Genomic DNA, 26,187 nt, shown 5'->3' with positions numbered 1-26,187 from the left:
AAGGGATAGACATCTTGTCATTTTTTTCTTTTTTCTTTTGTTGAGACGTAGTCTCACTCTGTCAACCAGGCTGCAGTGTGGAGGTCACTGCCTTCTGAGGGGAGGTGCCACACACTTTCAAACAACCAGATCACTGTGAACTCAGAGCAAGAACTCGCTGATCACCAAGGGGATGGAACTCAGAGCCAGAACTCACTGATCACCAAGCCACTCATGAGGGCCCCACCCCATGATCCAAACATCTCCCACCAGGCCCCAACACTGGCAATCACATTTCAACATGAGATCTGGTTGGGGGACACACAACCAAACCATATCACTTACTATATGCTAGGTCGGTTGGCGCCAGGGACTCGCTTTGTGGAAGATAATTCGTCCATGGTGTGAGGGGCTAAAGGGGATGGTTTTGGGATGAAACTATTCCAACTCAGATCATCAGGCATTAGATTTTCATAAGGGGTGCACAACCTAAATCCCTCGCACATGCAGTTCACAATAGGGTTCATGCTCCTAAGAGAATCTCATGCTGATCTGACAGGAGGCAGAGCTCAGGCAGTAATGTCTGTGGCTCAGGGGTTGGGGACCCCTCTGCTAGGTGCTCTTCTTCGCACTTTATGTATTTTAATTTAATTGATTTTATTTGAGATGGGTTTTTTTTCCTGCTCTGTCACCCTGGCCAGAGTGCAGTGGCGGAATCTTAGCTCACTGCAACTTCCGCTGCTCAGGTTCAAGTGATTTTCCTGCTTAAGCCACCCAAATAGCTGGGATTATAGGCCTGTGCCACCACACCCACCTAGTTTTTATACTTTTAGAAGATACAGGGTTTCACCATGTTGACCAGCCTGGTCTCAAACTCCTGACCTCAAGCAATCCACCTGTCTTGGGCCCTCAAAGTGCTGGCGTTACAGGCATGAGCCACCATGCCCGGCCAACTTATTCGATTTTTACAACACCCTGAGAGGTAGCTGCTCCTCCTCTTCCTGCTTTATTTTAGAGACAGGGTCTCACTTGTACCCAAGTGACAAGTCTCAGCTACTCAGAGGGCAGTGGTGTGATCGTGGCTCACTGCAGCCTCAAACTCTCAGGCTCAAGCAATCCTCCCTCCTCAGCCTTCCGAGTAACTGGAATTATAGGCACATACCACTAAACATCCAGGTATATCCCCTCTTGTAGAAGAGGAAACTGAGATACAAAAAGTTGAAGTGCCCAGGCTCATACAGCTGGGAGAAGCTGAGCTAGGACAGAAACCAGAGTGCTCATGCTTCAAAGCCCAGGTCCTGCCACCACAATACACTACCCGACCCCCTGATACACACTCCCAGCAATCCCTGCAGCCTCCTTATTAAACAGCCTCATTATAAAAGCCTCCTGGGAGCAGGTTTGAGTGGGAGGGAGGGGCAGAGAGCCCAAATGCTTTGTGAACCCAAGGTGAGGTGGGGTACGGAGAGAGAAGCTGGTGCTCCGCCAATACAACCAGGCAGCCTCCCAGAATGTGCCAGAGGGATGGAGAGGGGCTGTGGGGCAGGGATGCCTGAAGAAAGGGACCAGACAGTTCCAGCCAGAGGAGGGCATGGAAGAGAGGAAGGGGGGCCCCTTTCTCAACTTCCTAGACTCTAGATTAGCTCCTCTGAGCCAGCAGGGATACAGAAATCTGAGGATTCCTGCCAGCCAATCCTCTTCTCTCCAGCAAGAGTTCCGCTGGTGCCCTCCAGTGGGCAAAGGACAGGACAGGATTGCCCTTCGCCACCTTCATCCTCTACCTTCATCCTGATCTCATGGGATTGCCACAACACCCAGGCAACAGAGGGCGAAGGAGTCAGGCTCTCATACCCCATTACACATGGGAAAACTCAGACCGGGTGCTGTGGCTCATGCCTGTAATCCTAGCACTTTGGGAGGCCAAGGCAGGTGGATCACTTCAAGTCAGGAATTTGAGATCAGTCTGGCCAACATGGTGAAACCCTGTATCTACTAAAAATACAAAAATTGGCCGGGCACGGTGGCTCAAGCCTGTAATCCCAGCACTTTGGGAGGCCAAGGCGGGTGGATCACGAGGTCAAGAGATTGAGACCATCCTGGTCAACATGGTGAAGCCCCGTCTCTACTAAAAAAAAAAAAAAAAAAAAAAAAACACACACACACACACACACACACACAAAATTAGCTGGGCATGGTGGCATGTGCCTGTAATCCCAGCTACTCAGGAGGCTGAGGCAGGAGAATTGTCTGAACCCAGGAGGCGGAGGTTGCGGTGAGCCAAGATCGCGCCATTGCACTCCAGCCTGGGTAACAAGAGCGAAACTCCTTCACTATATATATATACACACACACAAAAATTAGCCATGCGTGGTGGCACAAGCCTGTAATCCCAACTACTAGGGAGGCTGAAGCAGAATTGTTTGAACCCAGGAGGCAGAGATTGCAGTGAGGTGAAATCACACCACAGCATTCCAGCCTGGACAACAGGGCGAGACTCCATCTCAATAACAAAACACAAACAAACAAACAAAAAACAAATGGGAAGACTGAGACCTAGAGAGGGAATGTGACTCCCAGAGGTGCCCCAGAGCCAGGGCAGACCTCTGAGAGTGAAGACATCCCATGAGCTGGCGCCACAGGGGCAGCACCCTGGCTCCTGCATCCCAACTCTGTTTCCAGCCCAGGGCTCCCTCTTTGGGGGTACCCCAGCTTGATCAAAGCCACTAGTCTCACAATCAAACATCTGATCTTTTATCCAAACTGGCTCCATCTCCAGTCTGTCAGTTTCCATGACTGGCAACCCCTACTCAAGCCGATGCTCAAGCCTAAACCTTGGCACCTCCCAATGCCTCCTTCCCCCTTCCCCGAGTGCCACCTGTCACCATGTCTGTAGATTCCGACTCCTGCGTAACTGTGACTCCGCACACCTCTCTCCCTATAACATCTGCCTCAGTCCAGCAGCGTCTCCACTGCAACAGCCTCCTAGTGGGTCTGCCTCGAGGTTTCCACACCAAACACCTTCCCACTTTGCATTCAGAGTGATCCTTGTTAAATCAATCTGATCCTTTCACTCCCCTGTTTGAAACCACCTCTCCCCATGCCACCCTCCTTACCAGGCCCATGAGGGTCAACCTAGTCTGACCCCCAAAACCTTCCAGCTACATCTCCCATTGCCCCCTGCCCCTTCATATTCCAGCCACACTGGATTACATTCCAATCCCTGAACACAGCAGTATGCCAGGTGAGCCTTTTATTGGCTCTTGAAAGCTGAACTGTGTAAGCCAGTTGTTGAACACAACCATTATTAAAAATTAAATTATGGTTGGGCACAGTGGCTTACGCCTGTAATCCCAGCATTTGGGGAGGCCCAGGCAGGCAGATCACTTTAGGTCAGGTGTCTAAGACTAGCCTGACCAACACAGTGAAATCCCATCTCTACTAGAAATACAAAACTTTAGCTGGGTGTGGTGGCGTGTGCCTGTAATCCCAGGTACTCAGGAGGCCGAGGCAGGAGAATCGCTTGAACGCAGGAGGCGGAGGTTACAGTGAGCCAAGATCCTGCCACTGTACCACAGGCTGGGTGACAGAGCAAGACTTTGCCCCACCCCCTAAAAAACTAAATTGTATGCAATTACAATTAAATAAATTATATTAATAATAAAGAATAAATACTCAAAACTTATCACTTACTAATAAGTTCACTACAATTTACTTTTTTTTTTTTTTTTTTTTTGAGGCAGGTTTCACTTCTGTTACTCAGATGAGTAGTGTCACGATCTCAGCTCACTCCAGACTCCACCTCCCTGGTCTCAGGTGATCCTCCTCTCACCTCAGCCTGGCACCCCTAGCGCCACTGTGTCAGGTTATTTTTTTCTTTTTTTCTTTTTTTGAAACGGAGTTTCGCCCTTGTTACCCAGGCTGGAGTGCAATGGCGCGATCTCGGCTCACCGCAACCTCCGCCTCCTGGGGTCAGGCAATTCTCCTGCCTCAGCCTCCTGAGTAGCTGGGATTACAGGCACGTGCCACCATGCCCAGCTAATTTTTTGCACTTTTAGTAGAGACGGGGTTTCACCATGTTGACCAGGATGGTCTCAATCTCTTGACCTCGTGATCCACCCGCCTTGGCCTCCCAAAGTGCTGGGATTACAGGCTTGAGCCACCGTGCCCGGCGCTTTTTTTTCTTTTTTAATAGACAGGGTCTTACTGTTATCCAGGCTGGTCTCAAACTTCCTGAGTTCAAGAGATCTGCTGGTGTTGGCCTCCCAAAGTGCTGGGATTACAGGTGTGAGCCATCGCACCCAGCCAGTGGTGTGTTATTTACTGCCTATCTCTTCCAGGACAGCTCTTGGTGGTGTTACATTGGTAGCCTGAAATCAGCCATGGTGGGAGTATTTACACCACAAATCAACAAGCATCATTTATCAATGGTTTTATTGATTTGTTGACTGTCTAGACCAGGGTAAGCAAACTACAAGCAAATCTGGCCTGCCACCTAATGTGTAAATAAAGTTTTATTAGAGCACAGCCACACTCATGCATATACTTATTGTCTAAGGCTGTTTATGCACTGGCAAGGTTGAGTAACTGCAAGAAGATCATATGGCTCCCCAAGCCTAAGACTTTACCACTTCATGGAATGAGTTCGCTGACCGCTAGCCTGGACTTAAGAAAACACAGGAGGGGCCAGGCATGGTGGCTCATGCCTGTAATTCCAGCACTTTGGAAGGCCAACGCAAGGCGGATCACTTGAGGTCAGGAGTTTGAGACCAGCCTGGCCAACATGGTGAAATCCTGTCTCTACTAAAAATACAAAAATGTGCTGGCTGTAGTGGCAGGTGCCTGTAATTCCAGCTATTCAGGAGGCTGAGGCAGGAGAATTACTTGAACCCAGGAGGCAGAGGTTGCAGTGAGCCAAGGTTGTGCCACTGCATTTCAGCCTGGGCAACATAGTGAGACTCAGTCTTTAAAAAAAGAAAGAAAAGCCGGGCGCGGTGGCTCAAGCCTGTAATCCCAGCACTTTGGGAGGCCGAGGCGGGTGGATCACGAGGTCAAGAGATCGAGACCATCCCGGTCAACATAGTGAAACCCCGTCTCTACTAAAAATACAAAAAATTAGCTGGGCATGGTGGCACGTGCCTGTAATCCCAGCTACTCAGGAGGCTGAGGCAGGAGAATTGCCTGAACCCAGGAGGCGGAAGTTGCGGTGAGCCAAAATCGTGCCATTGCACTCCAGCCTGGGTAACAAGAGTGAAACTCTGTCTCAAAAAAAAAAAAAGAAAAAGAAAAAAGAAAAAAGGTTGGGGTTGGTGGCTCACACCTGTAATCCCAGCACTTTCAGAGGCCAAGGTGGGTGGATCACCTGAGGTCAGTTCAAGACCAGCCTGGCCAACATAGTGAAATCTCATCTCTACTAAAAACACAAAAGTTAGCTGGGCATGGTGGCTGCTGCCTGTAATCCCAGCTACTTGGGAAGCTGAGGTAGGAGAATTGGTTGAACCCAGGAGGCAGAGGTTGCAGTGAGCCGAGATTGTGCATTGCACTCCAGCCTGGACAACAAGAGTAAAACTCCATCAAGGAAGAAAAGAAAGAAAGAAAAGAAAAGTAAAGAAAGAGAAAGAAAAAAAAAAAGGAAGAGAAAGAAAGAAAAAAAGAAAGAAAGAAAAGAAAGGGAAAGAAAGAGAGAGAGAAAAAAGAAAAGGAAAAGAAAGGAAAAAGATAAGACAAAAACGCCAGGCATGATCACCTATGCCTGGAATCCCAGCACTTTGGAAGGCTGAGGTGGGAGGATCACTTGAGCCCAGGAGTTTCAAACCAGCCTGGTCAACATAGTGAGACCTGGACTTCACAAAAAAAAAAAAAAATTTAACCAGGTGTGATGGTGCATACCTGTAGTACCAGCTACTTGGGAGACTGAAGCGGGAGGATCACTTGAGCCCAGGAGTTAGAGGTTACAGACAGTGGTGAAGGAAAATTGTCCCAGTGGGTGGAACTTCGGGGCAATGCATCGGTGGGTGCTTTCTGTGGAAGGAAAGGTGGCCTAAGGAACAGATTTATATGGACGCATGAGCAGTGTCTGATAGACCTGCCAGCTGCAGACACTTGGAAAGAGCACAACTGGCCATCTGATAGTTTAGGAGACAGGACTGTGGACAGCTTCTCAAAATAGTCACAGGGTGGGAAGATAGTCAAATAAATGCCCATCAGAGAGCAATCGGTGGAGGAGCCGTCAGTGGTTAAATAGGATGACTCATGCTGTAGATTGTGTCAGCGTCTTTCCCCAGCCAGCCCCGTGCTTTCTCAATGGTGCCATACAGAATGCTTCGCCACCAAATGTCTGTGTGTGCTAGAAAATGGCTGTGCTCAGTCTGGGCATGGTGGTGCATGCCTGTAATCCCAGCTACTCAGGAGGTTGAGGCAGAAGAATCACTTGAGCCTGAGAGGCGGAGGTTGCAGTGAGCCGAGATCACGCCATTGCATTCTAGCCTGGGCAACAAGCGTGAAACGCAATCTCAAAAAAAAAAAGAGGAATGTCTTTGTCCATGTTTGTTTGTTTTTTGAGACACGGTCTCACTCTGTTGCCAGGCTGCAGTGTAGTGGCATGATCTTGGCTCACTGCAACCTCTGACTCCCTGGTTCAAGCGATTTTCTTGCCTCAGCCTCCCAAGTAGCTGGGACTACAGGCACGCGTCACCACATCCAGTTAATTTTTGTATTTTTAGTAGAGACGGGGTTTCAACATGTTAGCCAGGGTGGTCTCGATCTCCTGACCTCGTGATCCACCTGCCTTGGCCTCCCAAAGTGCTGGGATTACAGGCATGAGCCACTGTACCTGGCCTGTCCATGTTTTTTATATAGAGCTTTTAATTAGTTTTTGTTTTTTTAAATTTATTTTTTCAAGACAGAGTCGTGCTCTGTCATCCAGGCTGAAGTGCAGTGGCACAATCTTGACTCACTGTAACTGCCACCTTAAGCAATTCTCGAGTCTCAGCCTCCTGAGTAGCTGTGATTACAGGCTCCTACCACCATGCCCAGCTACATTTGTTTTTGTTTTTGTATTTTGAGTAGAGATGGGGTTTTGCTATGTTGGCCAGGCTGGTCTTGAACTCCTGGCCTCAAGTCATTCACTCGCTTTGGCCTCCCAAAGTTCTAGGATTACAGGCATGAGCCACCATGCTGGCTTTTTTTTTTTCTTTCAGTTTTTAAAATTAAAAAGAAATATATTGCCGGGCATAGTGACTCACACCTATAATCCCAGCACTGTCACCCAGGCTGGCTCACTGCAACCTTCACTTCCCAAGTTAAGTGATTCTCCTACCTTGGTCTCCTGAGTAGTTGGGGTTAGAGGCATGTGCCACCACGCCCAGCTAATTTTTGTATTTTTAGTAGAGACCAGGTTTCACCATGTTGACCAGGCTGGTCTCGAACTCCTGACCTCAGATGATCTGCCTGCCTTGGCCTCCCAAAGTGTTGGGGTTACAGGCATGAGCCACTGCACCCCACCTGTCTGGCCAGTTTTTAAAACACTTTCAAGTGAGCTAGTCTTTATTGAATAAAGCCAAACATTTTGCTGCATCATTTCTTTTTATCTCCAAGAGTTTCTGACACCAGCATCTCTGCAAAGAAAGCAGTGAGTTTGGCTCTTGTTGCCCAGGCTGGAGTGCAGTGGCATGATCTCAGCTCACTGCAACCTCCGCCTCCTGAGTTCAAGCAATTCTCCTGCCTCAGCCTCCAAAGTAGCTGGGATTACAGGTGCCCGCCACCATGCCTCGCTAATTTTTCTATTTTTAGTAGAGACAGGGTTTCACCATGTTGTCCAGGCTGGTCTTGAACTCCTGGCTTCAGGAGATCCACCCACCTTGGCCTTCCAAAGTACTGTGTTTACAGGTGTGAGCCACTGCACTTGGCCTTTTTTCTTTTTTCTTTTTTTCTTTTTTAACAGGCAAGATTTCGCTCTGTCACCCAGGCAGTGGCGTTATCACGGCTCGCTGTAGCCTCAGCCTCCTAGACTCAAGTGATCCTCCTGCCTCAGCCTCTGGAGTAGCTGGGACCACAGCATGCCACCATACCCAAATAATTTTTAAAAGTTTTATACAGAGGGTCTTTCTCTGTTGTCCAGGCTGGCGTTGAACTCCTAGCCTCAAGTGATCCTCCCCACTTTGGCTTCCAAAAGTGCTGGGATTACAGGCATGAGTCAGCACACCCAGCCTATAGTAAATTTCATTGTGAGGATTTCATACTTTTTGCAAGTTTCTTGTTTAGTCATCTGTGTGCCCTTCTATTTTATACCTTATTAGCCTCTGTGTTTTACAAATGAGTCTAACAGACCAATATGGGGTCTTTTTAAAAATGGGGTATGAAATGAAAGGGGAGAATTCTAGGTCCAGGTCTATGGACAAATCTGGTAAGCTTGGTTATCGATAAAGAATTACAACTTAATTGTAGTTAGGTTATTTTTCCATTTTGCTGGAGCCAAGTAAATGTGCCATTTTAAAAAAGTCTATTTGAGCCGGGCACGGTGGCTCAAACCTGTAATCCCAGCACTTTGGGAGGCCGAGGTCGGTGGATCACGAGGTCAAGAGATCGAGACCATCCTGGTCAACATGGTGAAACCCCGTCTCTACTAAAAATACAAAAAATTAGCTGGGCATCGTGGCGCATGCCTGTAATCCCAGCTACTCGGGAGGCTGAGGCAGGAGAATTGCCTGAACCCAGGAGGCAGAGGTTGCGGTGAGCCGAGATCGTGCCATTGCACTCCAGCCTGTATAACAAGAGCGAAACTCCGTCTCAGAAAAAAAAAAAAAAAAAAAAAAAAAAAAAAAAAAAAAAGTCTATTTGGGCTGGGCACGATGGCTCACACCTGTAATGCCAGCGCTTTAGGAGGCCGACATGGGAGGATCACCTGAGATTAGGCGTTTGAGACCAGCCTGGCCAACATGGTGAAACCCTGTCTCTACTAAAAATGCAAAAATTAGCAGGGCACAGTAGTAGGCGCCTGTAATCCCAGCTACTCAGGAGGCTGAGGCAGGAGAATCGCTTCAGCCTGGGAGGTGGAGGTTGCAGTGAGCCGAGATCGTGCCGCTGGACTCCAGCCTGGGCAACAGAGCAAGACTCTGTATCAAAAAAAAAAAAGAAAACGAAATTTACCATAATACTAACTTGCGTAATTCATGTTTTATCATGTTTACTTCAACAGCAAAATAGCAGGGAGGCAGCTGAGTCACAGCACTTAGAAATTCTTTCTTTAGAAGGAAATTTTCCTCTGATTTTCTATTACACTAGTTCAGTTTTCTTTGCTCCCATAAGTCAGTTGCTGGTACATAAAGGGAGGCTGGGGAGGGAATTCAGGAGGCCAAGGATGGTATCATCAGCCTTAACCTCCTCCCCAGGCCACGCATGCTCATAAATTATCAACAGACTTCCCCAATGTCATGTTAAAAAATGAGAAAGACCCAACTGAATGAACACAGTCCTGTTTTTCTTTTTTCTTTCTTTATTTTTTTATTCGAGATAGGGTCTCACTCTGTCACCCAAGCTGGAATACAATGGCACAATTTTGGCTCACTGCAACCTCCGCCTCCTGGGCTCAAGCAATTCTTGTGCCTCAGCCTCTGGAGTAGCTGGGACTTCAGGGACATGCCACACGTCGGGCTAATCGGGTTAATTTTTTGTATTTAAGTAGAGACAGGGTTTCACCATGTTGTCCCGGATAGTCTTGAACCCCTGAGCTCAGGCGATCCACCCACCTCGGACTCCCAAAGTGCTGGGATTACAGGCATGAGCCACCGCGCCCGGCCCCAGGGACTTCTTTGTCCAACTTTGCCAGTGACCTGTGGAGTCACCTCGGTCCAGGCCTTCCCTTTTCTTGATCTCGGCTTCCTCATTTACAATGAAGGAGTTAGACACAATCATTCTTGATTCTGAACTGTAGCCCAGGAAGAGGCATTTGGGAAAGAGGTCCTGGCCTGCTGGTGACATCATAGAGGGGAGGGTTCCGCAAGAATAGTCAGGCCTTTCTGAATGCCCAATGCCACAGTTTGCATTGAGCTGGGCTCAGGAAGGAAGGGAAATCCAGGTGGGGCCTGTTGGGCCTAGGTCTTGAGCCCTCTTCCCTCCAGAGTTCCCAGCACAGTCATGGATCAAAACTTAAGGCCTGAAAAGGCTCAGAATATGGCAGACACCAATAACGCAGACGTGCTCTTCCACTCCCACTCATCACCCCCAGGCCAGGGCCACAGGTCAGGCCACCGTGGATCTCACCACCGTCACAAGTCACATCACGGCGTGCCCCATCATCGTGATGAATCTCGCCACTCTCCGGAGTTCCAAGACTTCCACGGCCGTGCCTCCTCCTCCCAGGACCCCCAGTCTTACCGCCACAACGAGGCACGGAATCGTGGCAGGGCCCACAGCCCCACAGGCTTCAGCCTGGCTCCACCTCAAGGCGCCGGCCCCTCCCAGCATCCCTATGCTGAGGACTACCTTGATGACAGGAGGCTTTCCGACGTGTCCCAACGCAGTGGGTCCCAACAGCAGAGTGACTCCCGCTACCACAGGGGGTCCCACCGCCATGGCAGACAGCACCATCTCGGTGAGAATTTGTCCCGCTTTTCCTCTGGCATGTCCCACGAACGCAACAAGCCTTCCCACCGTGATGGGTCCTACCTGCCCCATGGAGCTGTTGCCTACAGTGAGTCCTTCCACCAAAATGAGGCTTTCGATATTAGCGGGATCCAACCTGATGGGACCCACCATCGCCAAGCCCACCAACGTGGCGGGCCCCACCATCGCCAAGTCCAACAGCATGGAAGGCCTCCTCATCACGGAGAGGCCATTTCCCAACCTTCCTTTGTGGGTATACCTGACTATCACGGCGAGTACCGCCAAGGTGATCGCCACCCTGGCGAGCACCACCGCAATGAGCACGCCCACCAGTCACAGCGCCACCACCACCGGACCCACCAGCACCAAGACCACAGAGACCACCGAGACCATCACCATGGCGCACATCATCCCAGTCACCTCCGCAGCGACTACCAGTATAGGGACTACGTCCAGAGCCTTTCCCAGCTCTCCATACCACAGCAGGATGCCCTCAGCCCTGGTGCTTCTCATGCAGGAGCCTTCCCCTCTCATGTGGCACACCCAAGGGGTTTGGCCCGAAGCATGAGTCCATCCGTCACTGCAATCCACTCACATGCTAACCAGATGTCCAAAAAACTCCATCCCCAGATTACCTCCGCCAAAGACTCAGAAAGCTGGGGCAAAGGAGAGGGGCAATCTCGGAAACGCAAAAGTGAGTCCTTGCTGGGCCCCTCATGCCAACTCCCGCTGCCTGGTGCAGGTTCCAGACCTGACCTGGGCCCCACACTGACCTTCCGTAGAAGTGGGAGCCCTCAGGATCCCCAGAAGTCAACTCCAAATCCCCAACAGGCTGGGTCCTGCTACAGAAGGCACAGGGCGAGCACAGAAGCCGCTTAGCCAGCGGAGGGCCAGCAAGCAGGCGGGAGTGATCATGGATGCTGATGCAGGCTGGGAGGGTGCTTGGGACCTTGTGTCCCACGCCTGCACACACTTGACTTTCTATCCCTTTTCTTTTCTTTTCTTTTCTTTTTTTTTTGAGACAGAGTTTCACTCTTGTTACCCAGGCTGGAGTGCAATGGTGCAATCTCGGCTCACTGCAACCCCCGCCTCCTGGGTTCAGGCAATTCTCCTGCCTCAGCCTCCTGAGTAGCTGGGATTACAGGCACGCACCACCATGCCCGGCTAATTTTTGGTATTTTTAGTAGAGACGGGGTTTCACCATGTTGACCAGGATGGTCTCGATCTCTTGACCTCGTGATCCACCCGCCTCGGCCTCCCAAAGTGCTGGGATTACAGGCTTGAGCCACCACGCCCGGCCCTTTTCTTTTCAGTTGGCCAGTTCCAGCGGACCCACAAGAAGGGACAGTCTACTAGTCTCTTACAGTGGCTGTGGGAAAAGTTAAACCATCTCATTCAGGGCTTCCGGGAAATGATCCGGTCGCTGACCCAATCCTTGGCCTTTGAAACCTTCATCTTCTTCATCGTCTGTCTCAACACCATCATGCTGCTGGCCCAGACCTTTGCAGAAGTCGAGATCCGGCTTGGTAAGAGCCAAGGAGTCCTGTTCCCATGGAGAAGCCACTGTGCTGTTCCAGGGCCTCCGTGGGCCTGATCCAGTGCGGGGCGGTTCATAGGACTCGGCTCACTTGATCCTCACCCCTGGGAAGTAGATGGTATTGCCTGGTGGTAGCGGCTCAGAAAGACCCCGCTGAGGTCGGCTGGCCGGCCAGAGACAGGAGGACCAGCTGGGCGGGAGGCGGTGCTGTTCGCGCCGCAGCCACGAGGGGACGCGTCTGTTCGAAATGTGCGTCTGAGAGCCGGCGGGCGCCTGGGCCCGAGCTTCGCGGGAAGTGCCGGGAGCGGAGAAGGCCCAGGAGGGAGAGGATGGAAGGCCGGGGAAGGCTGGGCCCTCCGACGCCATGGAGCAGGGTGGAGGCTGGGAGCCGCACGGCTCGCTACCTCAGGCTCCATTCTAAGCACTTGGCTTGTGTTCATGCATTTAATGCTCACAACTCTTATCAAGTGGACTTCAATTATCCCCATTTTATTTTATTTTGGCCGTAGTCTCGCTCTTTTGCCCAGGCTGGAGTGCAGTGCGTGATTTCAGCTCACCGCAACCTCCGCCTCTTGGGTTCAAGTGATTCTCCTGCCTCAGCCTCCCGAGTAGCTGGGATTACAGGCATGAGCCACCACACCGGGCTAATTTTTGTATTTTTGGTAGAGACGGAGTTTCACCATGTTGGCCAGGCTGATCTCGAACTCTTGATCTCAGGTGATCCGCCTGCCTCGGCCTCCCAAAGTGCTGGGATTACAGGCATGAGCCACTGTGCACAACCACAGTTATCCCCATTTTAAAGACAAGAAAACCAAGGCACAGAGCAGTGGTTAAGTCACAAAGCTGCTTAAGCAGAACCGGGGAGAGCCTAGGAATCCGGGCTTGTGTGAGGCTCATGCTGAGGAGAGAGAGGGTTCTGGGTGCTGGGACAGCCCTGTGCGCACCCTGTGTCCCTGCAGAGTGGTACTTCATGGTCTTGGACTCCATCTTCTTCTGCATCTATGTGTTGGAAGCCCTGCTCAAGATCATCGCCCTGGGCCTCTCGTACTTCTACGACTTCTGGAACAATCTGGGTGGGTGGGGCTGAACCCACAGAAAGTACAGGGTGCCCCTCTCCTCTGGCCTCCTTGCTGAGGGCACCCTCCTGTCCCCCTCCCAGCCTGCTGATTGCTGTCCTGGTGGATAACTTCCAGATGGCTGCCGGTGTTTAGTCTGGGGTGGGGGGTGCTCAGATCGAGAGAGGGGTGGGGAAGTGGGCGCTGTCATTGGGATCCTGCCAGGCTCAGGTGCCCCTGCGCCCTCAGACTTTTTCATCATGGCCATGGCTGTGCTGGACTTCGTGCTGATGCTGACCCACTCCTTCGCCATCTACCACCAAAGCCTCTTCCGGATCATCAAGGTCTTCAAGAGCCTTCGGGTCCTGAGGGCCATCCGGGTCTTGCGGAGGCTCAGGTCCGTGGCCATGGCTCCAAAGGAAGAGGGGTCACAGGTCGGGGCCCCCAAGAAATCCACTGTAACCTGCTCAAGGGTTGGGGGCACAGAAGGCTGCTGACCCCAGCGTGCTTCTGCCTCCTGCCATGCACTGGAATCAGCCCCCTCATTCTTCCAGAGAGGGGCCGGGACTCACCCAAATCACCAAGTCAAGGGCCTCTTGCCTTCAGCACTAGCTCTGGCTGCTGGGTACAGACACCCCACCCTGATGACTCAGTCCCTGCTCTTCTGCCCACAGCTTCCTGAACAGTGTCCAGGAAGTGACAGGGACCCTGGGCCAGTCCTTGCCATCCATCACAGCCATCCTCATCCTCATGTTTACCTGCCTCTGTATCCTGGTGCTGCAGGGGCTGGGGACGGGGCCGAGGGGCTACAGTGGAAAGGGTGTGGGGGTTGGGGATAGGGCAGGGCGCTGGGGCAGGGATAGGACCCAAGAGCCGAGATTGGCCCTGACCAGCCAGTCCTCTTCTCCGTGGTCCTCCGAGCACTGTTCCGCAAATCAGACCCCAAGCGCTTCCAGAACATCTTCACCACCATCTTCACCCTCTTCACCTTGCTTACGCTGGATGACTGGTCCCTCATCTACATGGACAGCCGTGCCCAGGGTAGGGCAGGCCCCAGTCTGCGGGCATGGCAGGGGATTGGCCGGATGGACTGGCCCTGAGGGCTCAGTGACCCCATCAGCAAAGTGGGGCTTCTGATGCCTGTGGGTCGGGGTGTGGGGGGGCAGATCCTGGTTGGGGCCTAAGCACAGCTTGACTGCTCCCTCTGACCTGCTCCCCCCAGGTGCCTGGTACATCATTCCCATCCTCATGGTTTACATCATCATCCAGTACTTCATCTTCCTCAAGTGAGGACCCAGCCCTGCTCTGCTGCCCAGTGCCACCCCCACTCTTCATCACCCCTGAGACCCCTACCCCAGCCCTCTCACTCTGATCATGCCACGCTGAACCCACAGGAAGTACAGGGTGCCCCTCTCCTCTGGCCTCTTCGCTGAGGGCACCCTCCTGTCCCCCTCCCAGCCTGCTGATTGCTGTCCTGGTGGATAACTTCCAGATGGCACTGCTGAAAGTCCCCGAGAAAGTGAAGCAGGAGGTACCAAGTGGGGTGGGATGGGTGGACCCAATCAGGAAGCTGGAGGAGCGAGGCCAGAGGGCTCCAGGGATACGCAGGCCTGGGACCCTGGCAGATCTGAGGCCTCTTCTTCCCAGAAGGCTACCCGGATCCAAAAGAATCTGCTGGAAGACTCATTGACAGAGCTCAAAGCTGCAGGTACCAGCTCGGCCTACCCTGGCCCCATCTGCCCGACCTCGGTGGGGGCCAGTCTCTCCAGGCCCCCAACCACCTTCCACAGTCAGACACAGAGTCCCAGGCTCAGTTTTAGAGTTTTAGAATTTGAGACTCAGGAGGACTTTAGTCCAGAGGACTCTAGGACAATCCTCCCAAAGCCAATTAAACTGCTTGTCAAAATTTTTTTTTTTTTTTTTTCCAGAGTCTTGCTCTGTCGCACAGGCTAAAGTGGATCTCTGCTCACCCGAAGCCTCTGCCTCCCAGGCTCAAGCAAACCTTCCATCTCAGCTCCTGAGTAGCTGGGACTACAGGCATGTGCTACCACGCCCACCTAATTTTTGTATATTTTAGTAGAGATGGGGTTTCACCATATTGGCCAGGCTGGTCTCAAACTTGAACTCCTGACCTCAGATGATCCTCCCATCTTGGCCTCTCAAAGTGCTGAGATTACAGGTGTGAGCACTGAACCCAGCCCTGCTTGTCTAACCTTAAAACCACTTGGGGCCAAGTGCAGTGGCTCACGCCTTCATCCTAGCACTTTGGGAGGCTGAGACAGGCAGATCGATTGAGGTCAGGACTTCAAGTCCAGCCTGGCCAACATGGTGAAACCCTGTTTCTACTAAAATACAAAAATTAGCCCAGCTTAGTGGTGTGTGCTTGTGATTCTAGCTACTGGGGAGGCCGAGGCAGGAAAATCACTTGAACTTGGGAGGCAGAGGTTGCAATAAGCCGAGATGGTGCCACTGCACTCCAGCCTGGGCAACAGATTGAGATTCTGTTTTAAAAAAGAGGCTGGGCCGGGCGCGGTGGCTCAAGCCTGTAATCCCAGCACTTTGGGAGGCTAAGGCGGGTGGATCACGAGGTCGAGAGATCGAGACCATCCTGGTCAACATGGTGAAACCCCGTCTCTACTAAAAATACAAAAAACTAGCTGGGCATGGTGGCGCGTGCCTGTAATCCCAGCTACTCAGGAGGCTGAGACAGGAGAATTGCCTGAGCCCAGGAGGCGGAGGTTGCAGTGAGCCGAGGTCGCGCCATTGCACTCCAGCCTGGGTAACAAGAGCGAAACTCCGTCTCAAAAAAAAAAAAAAAAAAAAAAAAAAAAAAAAAAAAAAAAAAAAAGAGGCTGGGCGAGGTGGCTCACGCCTGTAATCCCAGCACTGTGAGAGGTCAAGGTGGGTGGATCACTTGAGGTCAGGCATTCAAGACCAGCTTGGCCAACATGGTGAAACCCCATCTCTAATAAAAATACAAAACTTAGCTGGGTATGGTGGTGGGTGCCTGTAATCACAGCTACTTGGGAAGCTGAGGCGGGAAAATCACTTGAACCTGGGAGGCAGAGGTTTCGGTGAGCCGAGGTTGCGCCGTTACATTCCAGCCTGGGAGACAGAGCGAGAATCCAGCTCAAAAAAAAAAAAAAAAAAAAAAAAAAAGGTTCTGATTGGCCAGGCGTTAAGTCACCTGTCTTTGAAGCTGGAGGGTGGGGCTAACCTCAGCCAAAAGATGTGGACTGAAAAGGTGTAGGAGTGATTGGTTCCTCAGGCAAATGGGGGTACTTCTACCAGAAAGAAGTGGGGTGGGTGCCGGACAGGCAGACAAACAAAAAGAACTGCATAGAGCTGCACGCCTGGAAAAGCAGCCTCCTGGAGCAGCCTGGACAGCAACGCCGTTAGCCGTTATCTTCCTGACACAGGGGGTTCCTCTGCCTCCTCTCCACATCTAGGCATCTTCTTGACCTCACCCTTCTTTTTCTACATCCAGAGCCCAAAGAGGTGTTGAGTGAAGGCACCATGCTGAAGCGACTCATCGAGAAGAAGTTTGGGACCATGACTCAGAAGTGAGGAAACAGGAAGGGAGCGAGGCCAGTGTCGAAGGGCAAGGCCTGGCTGGAAGGGCTGGGGAGAAGGGGCATGGCCGGCCCTCTGGAAGGGGATGGAGTGCTGAGACTTGTGGATGAGACTGTGGGTGTAGCATGGAGACCCGGAGTGGCTCCTGCACATCCAGAGGGGTGTATGCCACCTGGGTAATCCCAGCAGCAAGGACTCCACCCATTCCTTCACCCCAGAACCATCCCCAACCTTTGTCAGGGTGGTCCCTGTGAGTGCTCCGGGGACCCAAAGAGGACACAGACTCAGCCCCCGCTCATGAGGACCCCACATCTAAAGACCTGTGTTGGGCCACAGAGGATGAGTGGACTTCAGCTGGGGTGGAGGGATGATGAGGCGATTGGACGAACAGCTTAGGTCAAGGCCTGGAACCCAGATGCTCAACCTCCATTCCTGTCTACTTGAGTGACCAGCTAGACCAGGACAGCTGGGGACTCATGCTGTCCTCATGAGAAGGATCTCTGGGGAGCCAGGCCTTGGAGCACCAGGAGCCCGGCCCAAGCCTGGCAAACTCTCTTCTTTTTCTCTCTTTCTCTCTTCCTTCCTTCCTTCCTTCCTTCCTTCCTTTCTCTCTTTCTTTCTTTCCCTCCCTCCCTCTTTTCCTTCCTTCCCTCCCTCCCTTCTCTCTCTCCTTTCTTCCTTCCTTCTTTCCTTCCTTCCTTCCCTCCCTCCCTCCTTCCCTCTTTCTTTCTTTTTTGAGGCAGCCTCACTCTGTCACCCAGGCCGGAGTGCAGTAGCACAATCTAGGCTCACTGTAACCTCCACCTCCCGGGTTCAAGCAATTCTCCCACCTCACCCTCCTGAGTAGCTGGAATTACAGGCATGCACCACCTCCCCTGGTTATTTTTTTGTTGTTGTTGGTTTTTTTTTGGACTTTTTTAGTAGAGATGGGGTTTCCCCATGTTGGCCAGGCTGGTCTCAAATTCCTGACCTCAAATGATCTGCTTGCCTCAACCTCCCAAAGTGTTGGGATTACAGGTGTGAGTCACTGCGCCCAGCCTTTCACTTATCGTTCAAACTCAGCTCATTGATACTGCCTCCAGAAGCCTTTCCAGATCCCCAGCACTGGGCAAGATTTCCCTCCTCCGGGACCCTCAGCACCCAAGTTCATGCCTTAGAGCAGGCGTCCCCAAACTTTTTACACAGGGGGCCAGTTCACTGTCCCTCAGACCATTGGAGGGCCGCCACATACTGTGCTCCTCTCACTGACCACCAATGAAAGAGGTGCCCCTTCCTGAAGTGCGGCGGGGGGCCAGATAAATGGCCTCAGGGGGCCGCATGCGGCCCGAGGGCCGTAGTTTGGGGACACCTGCCTTAGAGTGTCAGCAGCTATCGGCTCTGAGGGCAAAGTCTCTCGTTCATCTGCATCTCCTTGAAGCCCCTTGCAGTGCCTCTAGTTTCCAGTGTTATTTGATGAATGGGTTGACAAGATGGAGCAAGGGTGTGAATGGGTCAAGGATGTGTAATGTGGTGTGTGGACGAGTGGGTGGAAGGACAGGTGGGTAACTGACTACACAGTATGGAAGGTGTCGATGGGTTGCGAGGGTGGCTACAGGGAAGAGCAGGTGGATGGAGGGGGCGGTGAGTTGTGAGTGGCTGGAGAGCCAGATGGGTGAGCGACTGGATCAGGAGGTGGGTGGATGGATGGGTGGATGGTCGAGTGGGTGCATGGAGAGGTACGGGGCAGATGAATGGGAGGATGGAGGGATGGGCAGTTAGGAGGATAAACAAAGCCGGAAGCCTCTGTGCTGCAGGCAGACGTGGGGCTTTCTTGTATGTGGAAAAGGAGACCTCCTGGAAAGGAGGTGGTCACATAAATTGTGCAGGGAGGAGGCAGGCAAGAAGAGCCTCTGGGTGGCTTTGGGGCCCAGGAAGCCCAGCTGGCAGGTCAGCCCAGCCCCTGCCTCTGCATCCCCCTACCAACAGGCAGCAGGAGTTACTGTTCCTCTACCTGCAGCTGGTGGCGAGCGTGGAGCAGCATCAGCAGAAGTTCCGCTCCCAGGCAGCCATAGTCGATGAGATTGTGGACACCACATTTGAGGTGAACCAGGCAGGAACAGGAAGGGGCCAGCGAGGGGAACCCAGGGGCTTGTAGCCAGAAGTGGCCTTGAGTAACATTCCCATGGGGATCTGGGAGGGCAGAGGCTGTGCTGGCTCATTCACCCAGCTGTGCCCCACCAACCTCCACAGGTTGGAGATGAGGACTTCAGGAACTGACCCCAGGAAAAGAACACCAGATACAGACTTCAGTCCTGGCAGTCTGCCCGCCTGGGTGCGCTGGAGCAGATCCCCAGATCTGCTGGAATGATTGAGCCCTGCAGAGTTGGGGCCCCAACAGAGTTTTTAAACCCCAGGAGGCTCCATGTCCTCACTGACTGGACCTAGGCACAGGGAAGGAATTGGCGAACACGCACACCCGAGCGGGTGCCAGCGTTGCGTGTGTGCCAGCGTTGCGTGTGTGTCGGCATTGCGTGTGTGTGCCAGCATTGCGTGTGTGCCAGCATTGTGTGTGTGCCAGCGTTGTATGTGAAAGTGGCTGCTTTTGGATCCCCTCCAGCCCCACCAGGGCCCACATCCTAGCTCAGCCCAGCAGGACATTAGCAGCAGCCGGAAGGTTGAGGTAGAACGTGGTCTGGGCTCAGGTACCGGTGGTGCCGGGAGGGCTGAGGACACAGTAACCCTGCTTTGGGGAGGAAGGCCCATCTGGCCCAGAGTCAGGAGAATAAAGAATGGGCTGGAACAGCCGAGGGTTGCTAGGGCCTGGGGGACCAGTGGGCCCCAGGAATGGGGGCCCAGAGCGCAGAAACTCAATTCTGCCAGGACCCTCAGCTCCTGGAGAAGAGCGCCTTCTGGATGGGGATAACGGGAACCCAGAGGTCAGAGGTCACTGCCATCCTGCCCTTCCTGGAGTCAGACTCTAGAGCCGCACTGAGGGGTGGTAGAGTGGGGGCTGCTCAAGTCCTCTGGCCTCAGGGAAAGGGGGCAGGCAGGGGTGTGGGGAGGATCTTGCTGCTGGGAGAGGGAAGCAGGGAATGAGGTTGAAGACTGCACTCCACTGCCTGCTTTAGGGCTTAGATGAGCTCCCCGACTTAGAGTCTGAGCCTAGGCTGATGTCCAGAGCCCCTGTCCCCATGCCTGGGGGTGACAGTGGGACACTGGCCTATGCTGGGTGCTGGAGATCTAGCACTGAGTCAAGTTCAAGCCTAGCCCTGGCCCTGGGGGTTTCTCCCTGGGTGGAGGGTTTTCCATGATCTACAGCAGCCATCTCACCTCTAGCAGAGGCAGAGCCAGGGTGTGTTGCAGGCCGGAGGGAGTCAGGAGTAGGGGCTGAAGGGCAATTGTTTTTTGCCAACCCTCCCATCTCTGGGCCAGTCAGTGCTGGAGCTTCCAGGGCCCCAGGACAGAAGAAGCATGCCCCCTCCCTGGTCTGGCCCAACCCAGGGTTCTGGAATAAACTGTGCAGAGGAAATGCCATCTGGGATTTGGGCACAGATTCCAGGGCGGAGAGGTCACCTGGCAGGCGTCTCTGGGCCTTGCCTCTCCCCACCACCTCACACATTCATTCAACAGGCATTTCCTGCCACCTACCCTGTGCCCGCCCCATGCTGGGAGCCCCTGCTTGGTGGCACAGGGGAGACCTTCCAAACAGCAGGCCCCCCCGCTGCACACCCTGGGCTGTCTGAGCTGCCCCATCTGACAGGCTTGGGCAGCAGCAGAGCAGGATGTCATCTCCTGGGTCCCCAGCTCCTGTCAAATGCCACCCCCTCAGCTGCCGACTCCCAGATGGGAGCCAGTGCCTACTTTCCACTTCCCCATCCCCACCCCAATATGGCCTCTGAAGGCAGAGGGCAGGGCCCGGGAGCTGGGGCTGCTGCTTATTAGGCCCCAGCCTTGGACAGGGGACCAGGCAGGCACAAGCAGGGTGTGAGGCCTTGTCAGAAGGGAAGGGACGTTCGGATGCTCTCCGCAGCCACTATAGTGCTGCCTGCCTGGGCCTGATGGTGCCGACACTTAGCGTCCCCAAGGCCCCTGTCCCAGGTGTGGGTGTGTGCTTGTGCCTCTGAGGAACACCTCTGGGTGTGGCCTTGGGTTGTGTTTAGGTTTTGTGTGTACATCTCCAGGTTGTTTCTCTAGGGCGTGTTGCTTCTGTGCTTATGAGTTGCTAGGCTGTGTTTCTCTGGGAGTGCGTGTGATATCTGCCAGCATGAGTGTGTGCTCTGGGTGTCTGTGTGTGTATGTCTGGTGTGCTGTGCTTTGGGTGTGTGCATGTGTCTATGTGTTGGGGGCATGAATTGTAGCTGCAAATTCAGGTGTGCAAATGTTGCAATGCTGTCTTCTTTGTTTTTCTTCTCTTTTCTCCCCTCCTCCTCCTCCTCCTCCTCCTCCTCCTCCTCCTCCTTCTTGAGATGGAGTCTTGCTCTGTCTCCCAGGCTGGAGTGCAGTGGCGAGATCTCAGCTCACCGCAACCTCTGCCTCCCAGCTTCAAGTGATTCCCCTACCTCAGCCTCCTGAGTAGCTGAGATTACAGGCACCCACCACCACATCCAGATAATTTTTGCATTTTTAGTCGAGACGGGGTTTTGCCATGTTGGCCAGGCTGGTCTCGAACCTCACGTGATCCGCCGCCTCGGCCTCCCAAAGTGGTGGGATTACAGGCGTGAGGCACCACACCTGGCCACAATGCTGTTTTCTTTTTCTTTCTTTTTTTTTTAGAGTTGGGGTTTCACTATCTTGGCCAGGCTGGTCTTGAACTCCTGACCTCGTGATCCACCTGCCTTGGCCTCCCAAAGTTCTGGGATTACAGGCGTGAGCCACCGCACCCCGCCTGCAATGCTGTTTTCTTTAAATGACATTAGGTTGAATCTGTCCCCTCATCCCTCCTGTGGGTGGTAACGAGCTCTGCCCCTCTAGGGCTCCCAGTCCAGCCCCATCCAGGCGTCACGCCCAGGGCAAGGCATGAGAGGCATCTTTGTGGTGTGGAGCCCACAGCGTGGACTTGAGAGGCACTGTCCTGGCCTTCATGGTCTCTTGGCCTGCAGGGGTTCTGCCATCATTGGGCCACATGCAGGTGGAGGAATCTTTATAGGCTGGAAGCTCAGTGTCCTGAGTGAGGACACCACCTGGCTGAAGCCCTATATGCCACCCATGAGTCCCTCCTGGGGCTGAGTGGGAGCAGAGCACAGACGACTCCTCAGAATGCTCCCAGGCAGCTGGCCCTGTTCAGAGCATCACCCCTTCTCTGTGAGTCTGCCCCCACCCCTTACCTCTGAGAATATTGGGAGTCTCTGGCTGTGTGTTTGGCTCTGAGGTTTGCTTCTCTATGCCTGTGATGCTGGGGTGTTTAGGGGGCTCCACATTTGGAGGCTCGGCCCTGCACCTTCAGCACTGTCTGGACTGGGACAGCAGCAGCTTTGCTGCAGGTGGCAGGGTGCCCTTTCAGCTCGGGCCGGGGAGCTGGGAGCTGCCAGAAGTAGGAGTCGGGGCTGGGGGGAGAAGTGAAGCACTTAGAAGAAACCAATGCAAGAAGCGGCACTGGCCATTTATTGTGACAGTTGTGGCCCGTGGACCTGAAGTGCCCTCCACCGTGGCTCCAAACCCAATGGCATTCACCCTCCGGCAATTATCACATCTGCACACAGTTGTGCTTTAGGAGCTGAGAGGAGTTCTGCCAGGGAACCACAAGGACCTCAAAGTCACAGCGCAGCTTCTGTAGAGAGAATATGGGGAGAAGGAGGGGTAAGCCCAGCCTCCATCCACCTTCTCCCAGCAGCCAGCCCTCTGCCTGCCATGCTGCTCCGGGGCAGAGAGGGGCAGTTACTGGCCCAAGGGATGTTGAGCTACATGGCTGGGGCTAGACTCCAGATCTTGGTAGCCAACTTCCCCATTCCTGAGGGAAGCCCCAGCCTCCTTTCTGCACCCCATCATGGCCCGGAGGCTGACTCATCCAGGAGGCCAACAGGTTCAGCCAGACATCTAGATAGCTGCGTGTTCAGCCAAACCAGTTCAGGCTGGACAATGGGAGGGCCTGAGGCTCTGGGGAGGGCTGGGGCTGAAGGAGCCCCGCTGTTACCTCCTGCTGCGCCCCTGCCGCCAGGGGGCAGGTGGTGAGGTCCAGGTGGTCTCCAGCGACCCTGGTCTTACGGCAGTTTGTGCTCCCCATCTCCACCGTCAGGAAATACTTGATGCCGGCCACCAGCTGGGGACATAGGGTAGGGGCAGGTCAGGGGTCTTGACCCTTGATCCCAACCTCTCACCTCCTGGGGTATTCTCCCATTGCCCCCAGGCACTCAGGTTGCGGGAGGGGAGAGGGGATGATTCAGACCTGGGTGCGGGGGTGGATGTTCTGGTGGGGATTCGGGGTGGAGAGACCTGGAGGCTGAGCCCCACTGGCAGCCGGGGCAGTCATCAGACATGGCCCACCTGGAGAGCTGCCCACTGTCCCCATCTGCCTCCCCTCCCCAGTCCACCCCATCAGGGCAGAGACTAGGGCCAGGTCAGCCAGGGAGGCAGGTGGTGTGATACAGGGTTGGATTCTGTCTTTCCTTGAAATTTAGATGGTTGTTCATCATGGAGTTTTGGCATTAATTCGATTTTTTAGATATTGCATGAAAATATCCCGATTGCGCCTTCGGGCCCCTTTCACACACGCTCGGGCAGCACCTGTGGCCTCCCCCGCCTGGGCCCGGTGCCCCCCGCCCGTGGCCCGCCGCACCTGGCTCTGCGCCTTGAGGATGTGCGTGTCTCGGAAGTAGTAGACGCTGTTGCTGCCCATGTTGTAGTTGGCCACGGCCGTCTGCGCCGCCTTCTGCACCTGAGGGTCATCGGGCGACAGGTCCTGGCGTTCTCCGACCATGCGCCCCTGTAGCCCGGCACGGGCGTCGTGAGGTAGCGCCAGGAGGCAGAACGCTACCAGGGCCAGGCCCAGCGCCAGCGGGAGGCTCGCACGCGCCATAGCTGTCAGTGCTGTCGGAGTCGTAGTCGGAGTCGTCAGTGCCGAGCCTGGGGCGGCGCCGTTTTTACCCGCTCCGCCGCCCCGCCCGACGCCCGCGGTTCGCCCCCGCGGCCCGGAGCTGGGGCGGGGCTCGAGGTCGCGGGCGTCCGGGGTCCTGCGAGGCTCGGGGAGCCCAGGAGGCCGAGGGGGCGGCGTGCACCCGCGTGCCAAGACGCTTCCCTGTCCACCAGAACACACCCGGCCAGGGAGGGAGAAGACTGCGACAGTCCCCAACAAGTGCCAGTACAGGGACGGTTCCCGAATGGGAACTGTCTGGAGGGCTGTCCAGAATGAACTACCAACCACAACTCTTCACAGGCTCTTACTGTTGCCACCATTCCCCAGCTGTGTGACCTCAGAGAAGTCACTTAACCACTCGCTGCCTCAGTTTCCTCTTCTGTACAATGGGTGTTGTGAGGATTCAGTGAGCTGATGCAGGTAAAGTGTTTACAAGGGGCCTAGTGCTGCATAAACAGCAGGCGAGTAGGAGATGCTCCAGCTCAGCGCTGCCTGACAACCAGCCTGAAGCGTGAGTGATTCATGTGCCTAGCCATGCCTGTAATCCCAGCACTTGAGAGGCCAAGATGGGAGGACCACTTGAGCCCAGGAGTTCGAGGCTGCAGTGAATTGTGATCTCACCACTGTACTCCAGCCTGGGCCACAAAGCTAGACCCTGACTCAAAAAAAGAAGGTTGGGCGTGGTGGCTCACGCTTGTAATCCCAGCACTTTGGGAGGCTGAGGCGTGTGGATCACTTGAGGTCAGGAGTTCAAGACCAGCCTGGCCAACATGGTGGAAACCCATCTCTACTAAAAATACCAAAAGTTAGCTGGGCATGGTGGTGGGTGCCTGTAATCCCAGTTATTCAGGAGGCTTAGGCACGAGAATCACTTGAATCTGGGAGGCAGAGGTTGCAGTGAGCTGAGATCAAGCCATTGCACTCCAGCCTGGGTGACAGAGGGAGACTCCATCTCAAAAAAAAAAAAAAAAAAAGACTCCATTCATCATTAATTAATAGATCAGGGTGGTAATCTATTAATCGCATAGTGGCTCACACTTGTAATCACAGGACTTTGGAAGGATCACTTGAGGCCAGGAGTTTGAGACCAGCCTGGGCAATATAATGAGCCCACATCTCTACCAAAAGATCTAAAATAAATTAGCTGTGCATGGTGGTGCACACCTGTGGTCTCAGCTACTCAGGAGGCTGAGGTGGGAGGATTGCTAGAGTCTGGGAGGTCAAGACTGCAGTGAGCAATGATGGTACCACTGCACTTCAACTGGGTGACAGAGCAAGACCCTGTCTCCAAAAAAAAAAAAAAGGAACAGATGAAAAGCAGTGTTCAAGTATTCAACATAGGAAAAGTCTGGATTTTGTTGATTATTATTATTTTGTGTGTGTGTGTGTGTGTGTGTGTGTGTGTGTGTGAGACAGAGCTCTGTCACTCAGGCTGGAGTGCACTATCATAGCTCACTATACCTTGATTTCCTGGCTTCAAGTGATCCTCCCATCTCAGCCTCCCAAGTAGCTGGGACCACAGGAGCATGCCCCCATGCCTGGTTATTTTTTTTTTTCACACCTGGCTAATTCTTAAAATTTTTTTGTAGAGATGGGGTCTCACTGTAGTGCCCAGGTGGGTCTCAAATTCCTGGCCTCAAGAGATCACAAGATCCTCCCACCTCAGCTTCCCAAAGCACTAGGATTACAGGCAGGCTTTGTTGGAATTCTTCGTCTGCATTTTAGAGTTCAGTGTAGTTTGTACTTGTCATTCCATGTTGCTGGGTGGAGTGAGTAGGGGCTCACTGTCCCGGGACACTAAGATCTTGAAATGCTTACAGCCTCCAGGGGCTTCACTGGGGCTTAGAAGAGGCGCTAGGTCACAGTACCTGAAAAGCAGCTGGCAGCCGTGACTGTGATGAACATCACATGTAGGCATCCAGTGTGTCACCCTCCCTTCCTGATTCTGGGCCTCAGAATCCCAGGACCACAAAAGGAGGTGACTTCTCACACCAAGACCTACCTACACCAGAGCAGTCACTCACTACCCAGGGCAGCTGCCAGCCTGCTACCTCCCTCACTTCCTCAGCCCAGCTGTGGAAAACCAACTCTGCCGTCTTCCTGGGATTCCAAGGAACTGTCACAAGTTCCTGGAGGGCTCAGGTGTTTGCCTTAAAGGGACAGATTCCAGTTTGTGGAAGTGCTGGCCGAGCTTGAGTTGATGAGGAGGATGAAGCCTGGCCGGGACTCTGAGCTAAGAGCCTGGGAGGGGTAGAGGAAGAATCCCAGGATCGCGCCACAGGTGCAAGGTGAGAGTGGCAGCTCCCCTAGGCCTGCTTTCTCATCACTTGGAGCTTAGCCATGGCCACAGGTACCTCCAACAGCACTCTCAAAAACTAGCCAAGGCCTGTCTGCGA

At 53.5% G+C, this 26,187-nt stretch overlaps 2 protein-coding genes across 2 annotated transcripts; one reads left to right on the top strand and one right to left on the bottom strand.

Moving 5' to 3' along the window:
• The first annotated feature begins 10,110 nt into the window (after positions 1–10,110).
• CATSPER1 (cation channel sperm associated 1) lies at positions 10,111–18,999 on the top strand. Its single transcript, XM_003937729.3, has 12 exons — positions 10,111–11,272; positions 11,892–12,104; positions 13,075–13,188; positions 13,420–13,567; positions 13,845–13,936; positions 14,068–14,211; positions 14,393–14,456; positions 14,629–14,701; positions 14,818–14,878; positions 16,658–16,733; positions 18,709–18,823; positions 18,973–18,999. Exons 1-12 carry the CDS (start codon positions 10,111–10,113, stop codon positions 18,997–18,999), a joined length of 2,289 nt encoding a protein of 762 aa, XP_003937778.1.
• A 3,303-nt stretch (positions 19,000–22,302) lies between these two features.
• On the bottom strand, positions 22,303–23,812 carry CST6 (cystatin E/M). Its single transcript, XM_003937724.4, has 3 exons — positions 23,495–23,812; positions 22,853–22,978; positions 22,303–22,489 (listed from the first exon to the last, which is right to left on the bottom strand). The coding sequence occupies exons 1-3, from the start codon at positions 23,732–23,734 to the stop codon at positions 22,406–22,408; spliced, it is 450 nt and encodes a 149-aa protein (XP_003937773.2). The 5' UTR covers positions 23,735–23,812; the 3' UTR covers positions 22,303–22,405.
• Positions 23,813–26,187: the final 2,375 nt, after the last annotated feature.

This window comes from Saimiri boliviensis, chromosome 6 (assembly GCF_048565385.1).
Source record: "Saimiri boliviensis isolate mSaiBol1 chromosome 6, mSaiBol1.pri, whole genome shotgun sequence".
NCBI classification, from domain to species: domain Eukaryota; kingdom Metazoa; phylum Chordata; class Mammalia; order Primates; family Cebidae; genus Saimiri; species Saimiri boliviensis.
Note: the sequence above shows the minus strand (reverse complement) of the source record. Positions and strands in the feature narration are given on the sequence as shown.

Bases quoted from the DNA above. Each gene is read 5' to 3' on its own strand.
- CATSPER1 (XM_003937729.3), top strand. From the start codon at position 10,111: ATGGATCAAAACTTAAGGCCTGAAAAGGCTCAGAATATGGCAGACACC. The intron at 13,937-14,067 runs GTATCCTGGTGC...CTGACCAGCCAG, and splicing joins CCTCATGTTTACCTGCCTCT to TCCTCTTCTCCGTGGTCCTC. The intron at 14,457-14,628 runs GTGAGGACCCAG...TCCCCCTCCCAG, and splicing joins CAGTACTTCATCTTCCTCAA to CCTGCTGATTGCTGTCCTGG.
- CST6 (XM_003937724.4), bottom strand. From the start codon at position 23,734: ATGGCGCGTGCGAGCCTCCCGCTGGCGCTGGGCCTGGCCCTGGTAGCG. The intron at 22,979-23,494 runs GTGCGGCGGGCC...CTATGTCCCCAG, and splicing joins TCCTCAAGGCGCAGAGCCAG to CTGGTGGCCGGCATCAAGTA. The intron at 22,490-22,852 runs GTAACAGCGGGG...TTCTCTCTACAG, and splicing joins CGGCAGGGGCGCAGCAGGAG to AAGCTGCGCTGTGACTTTGA.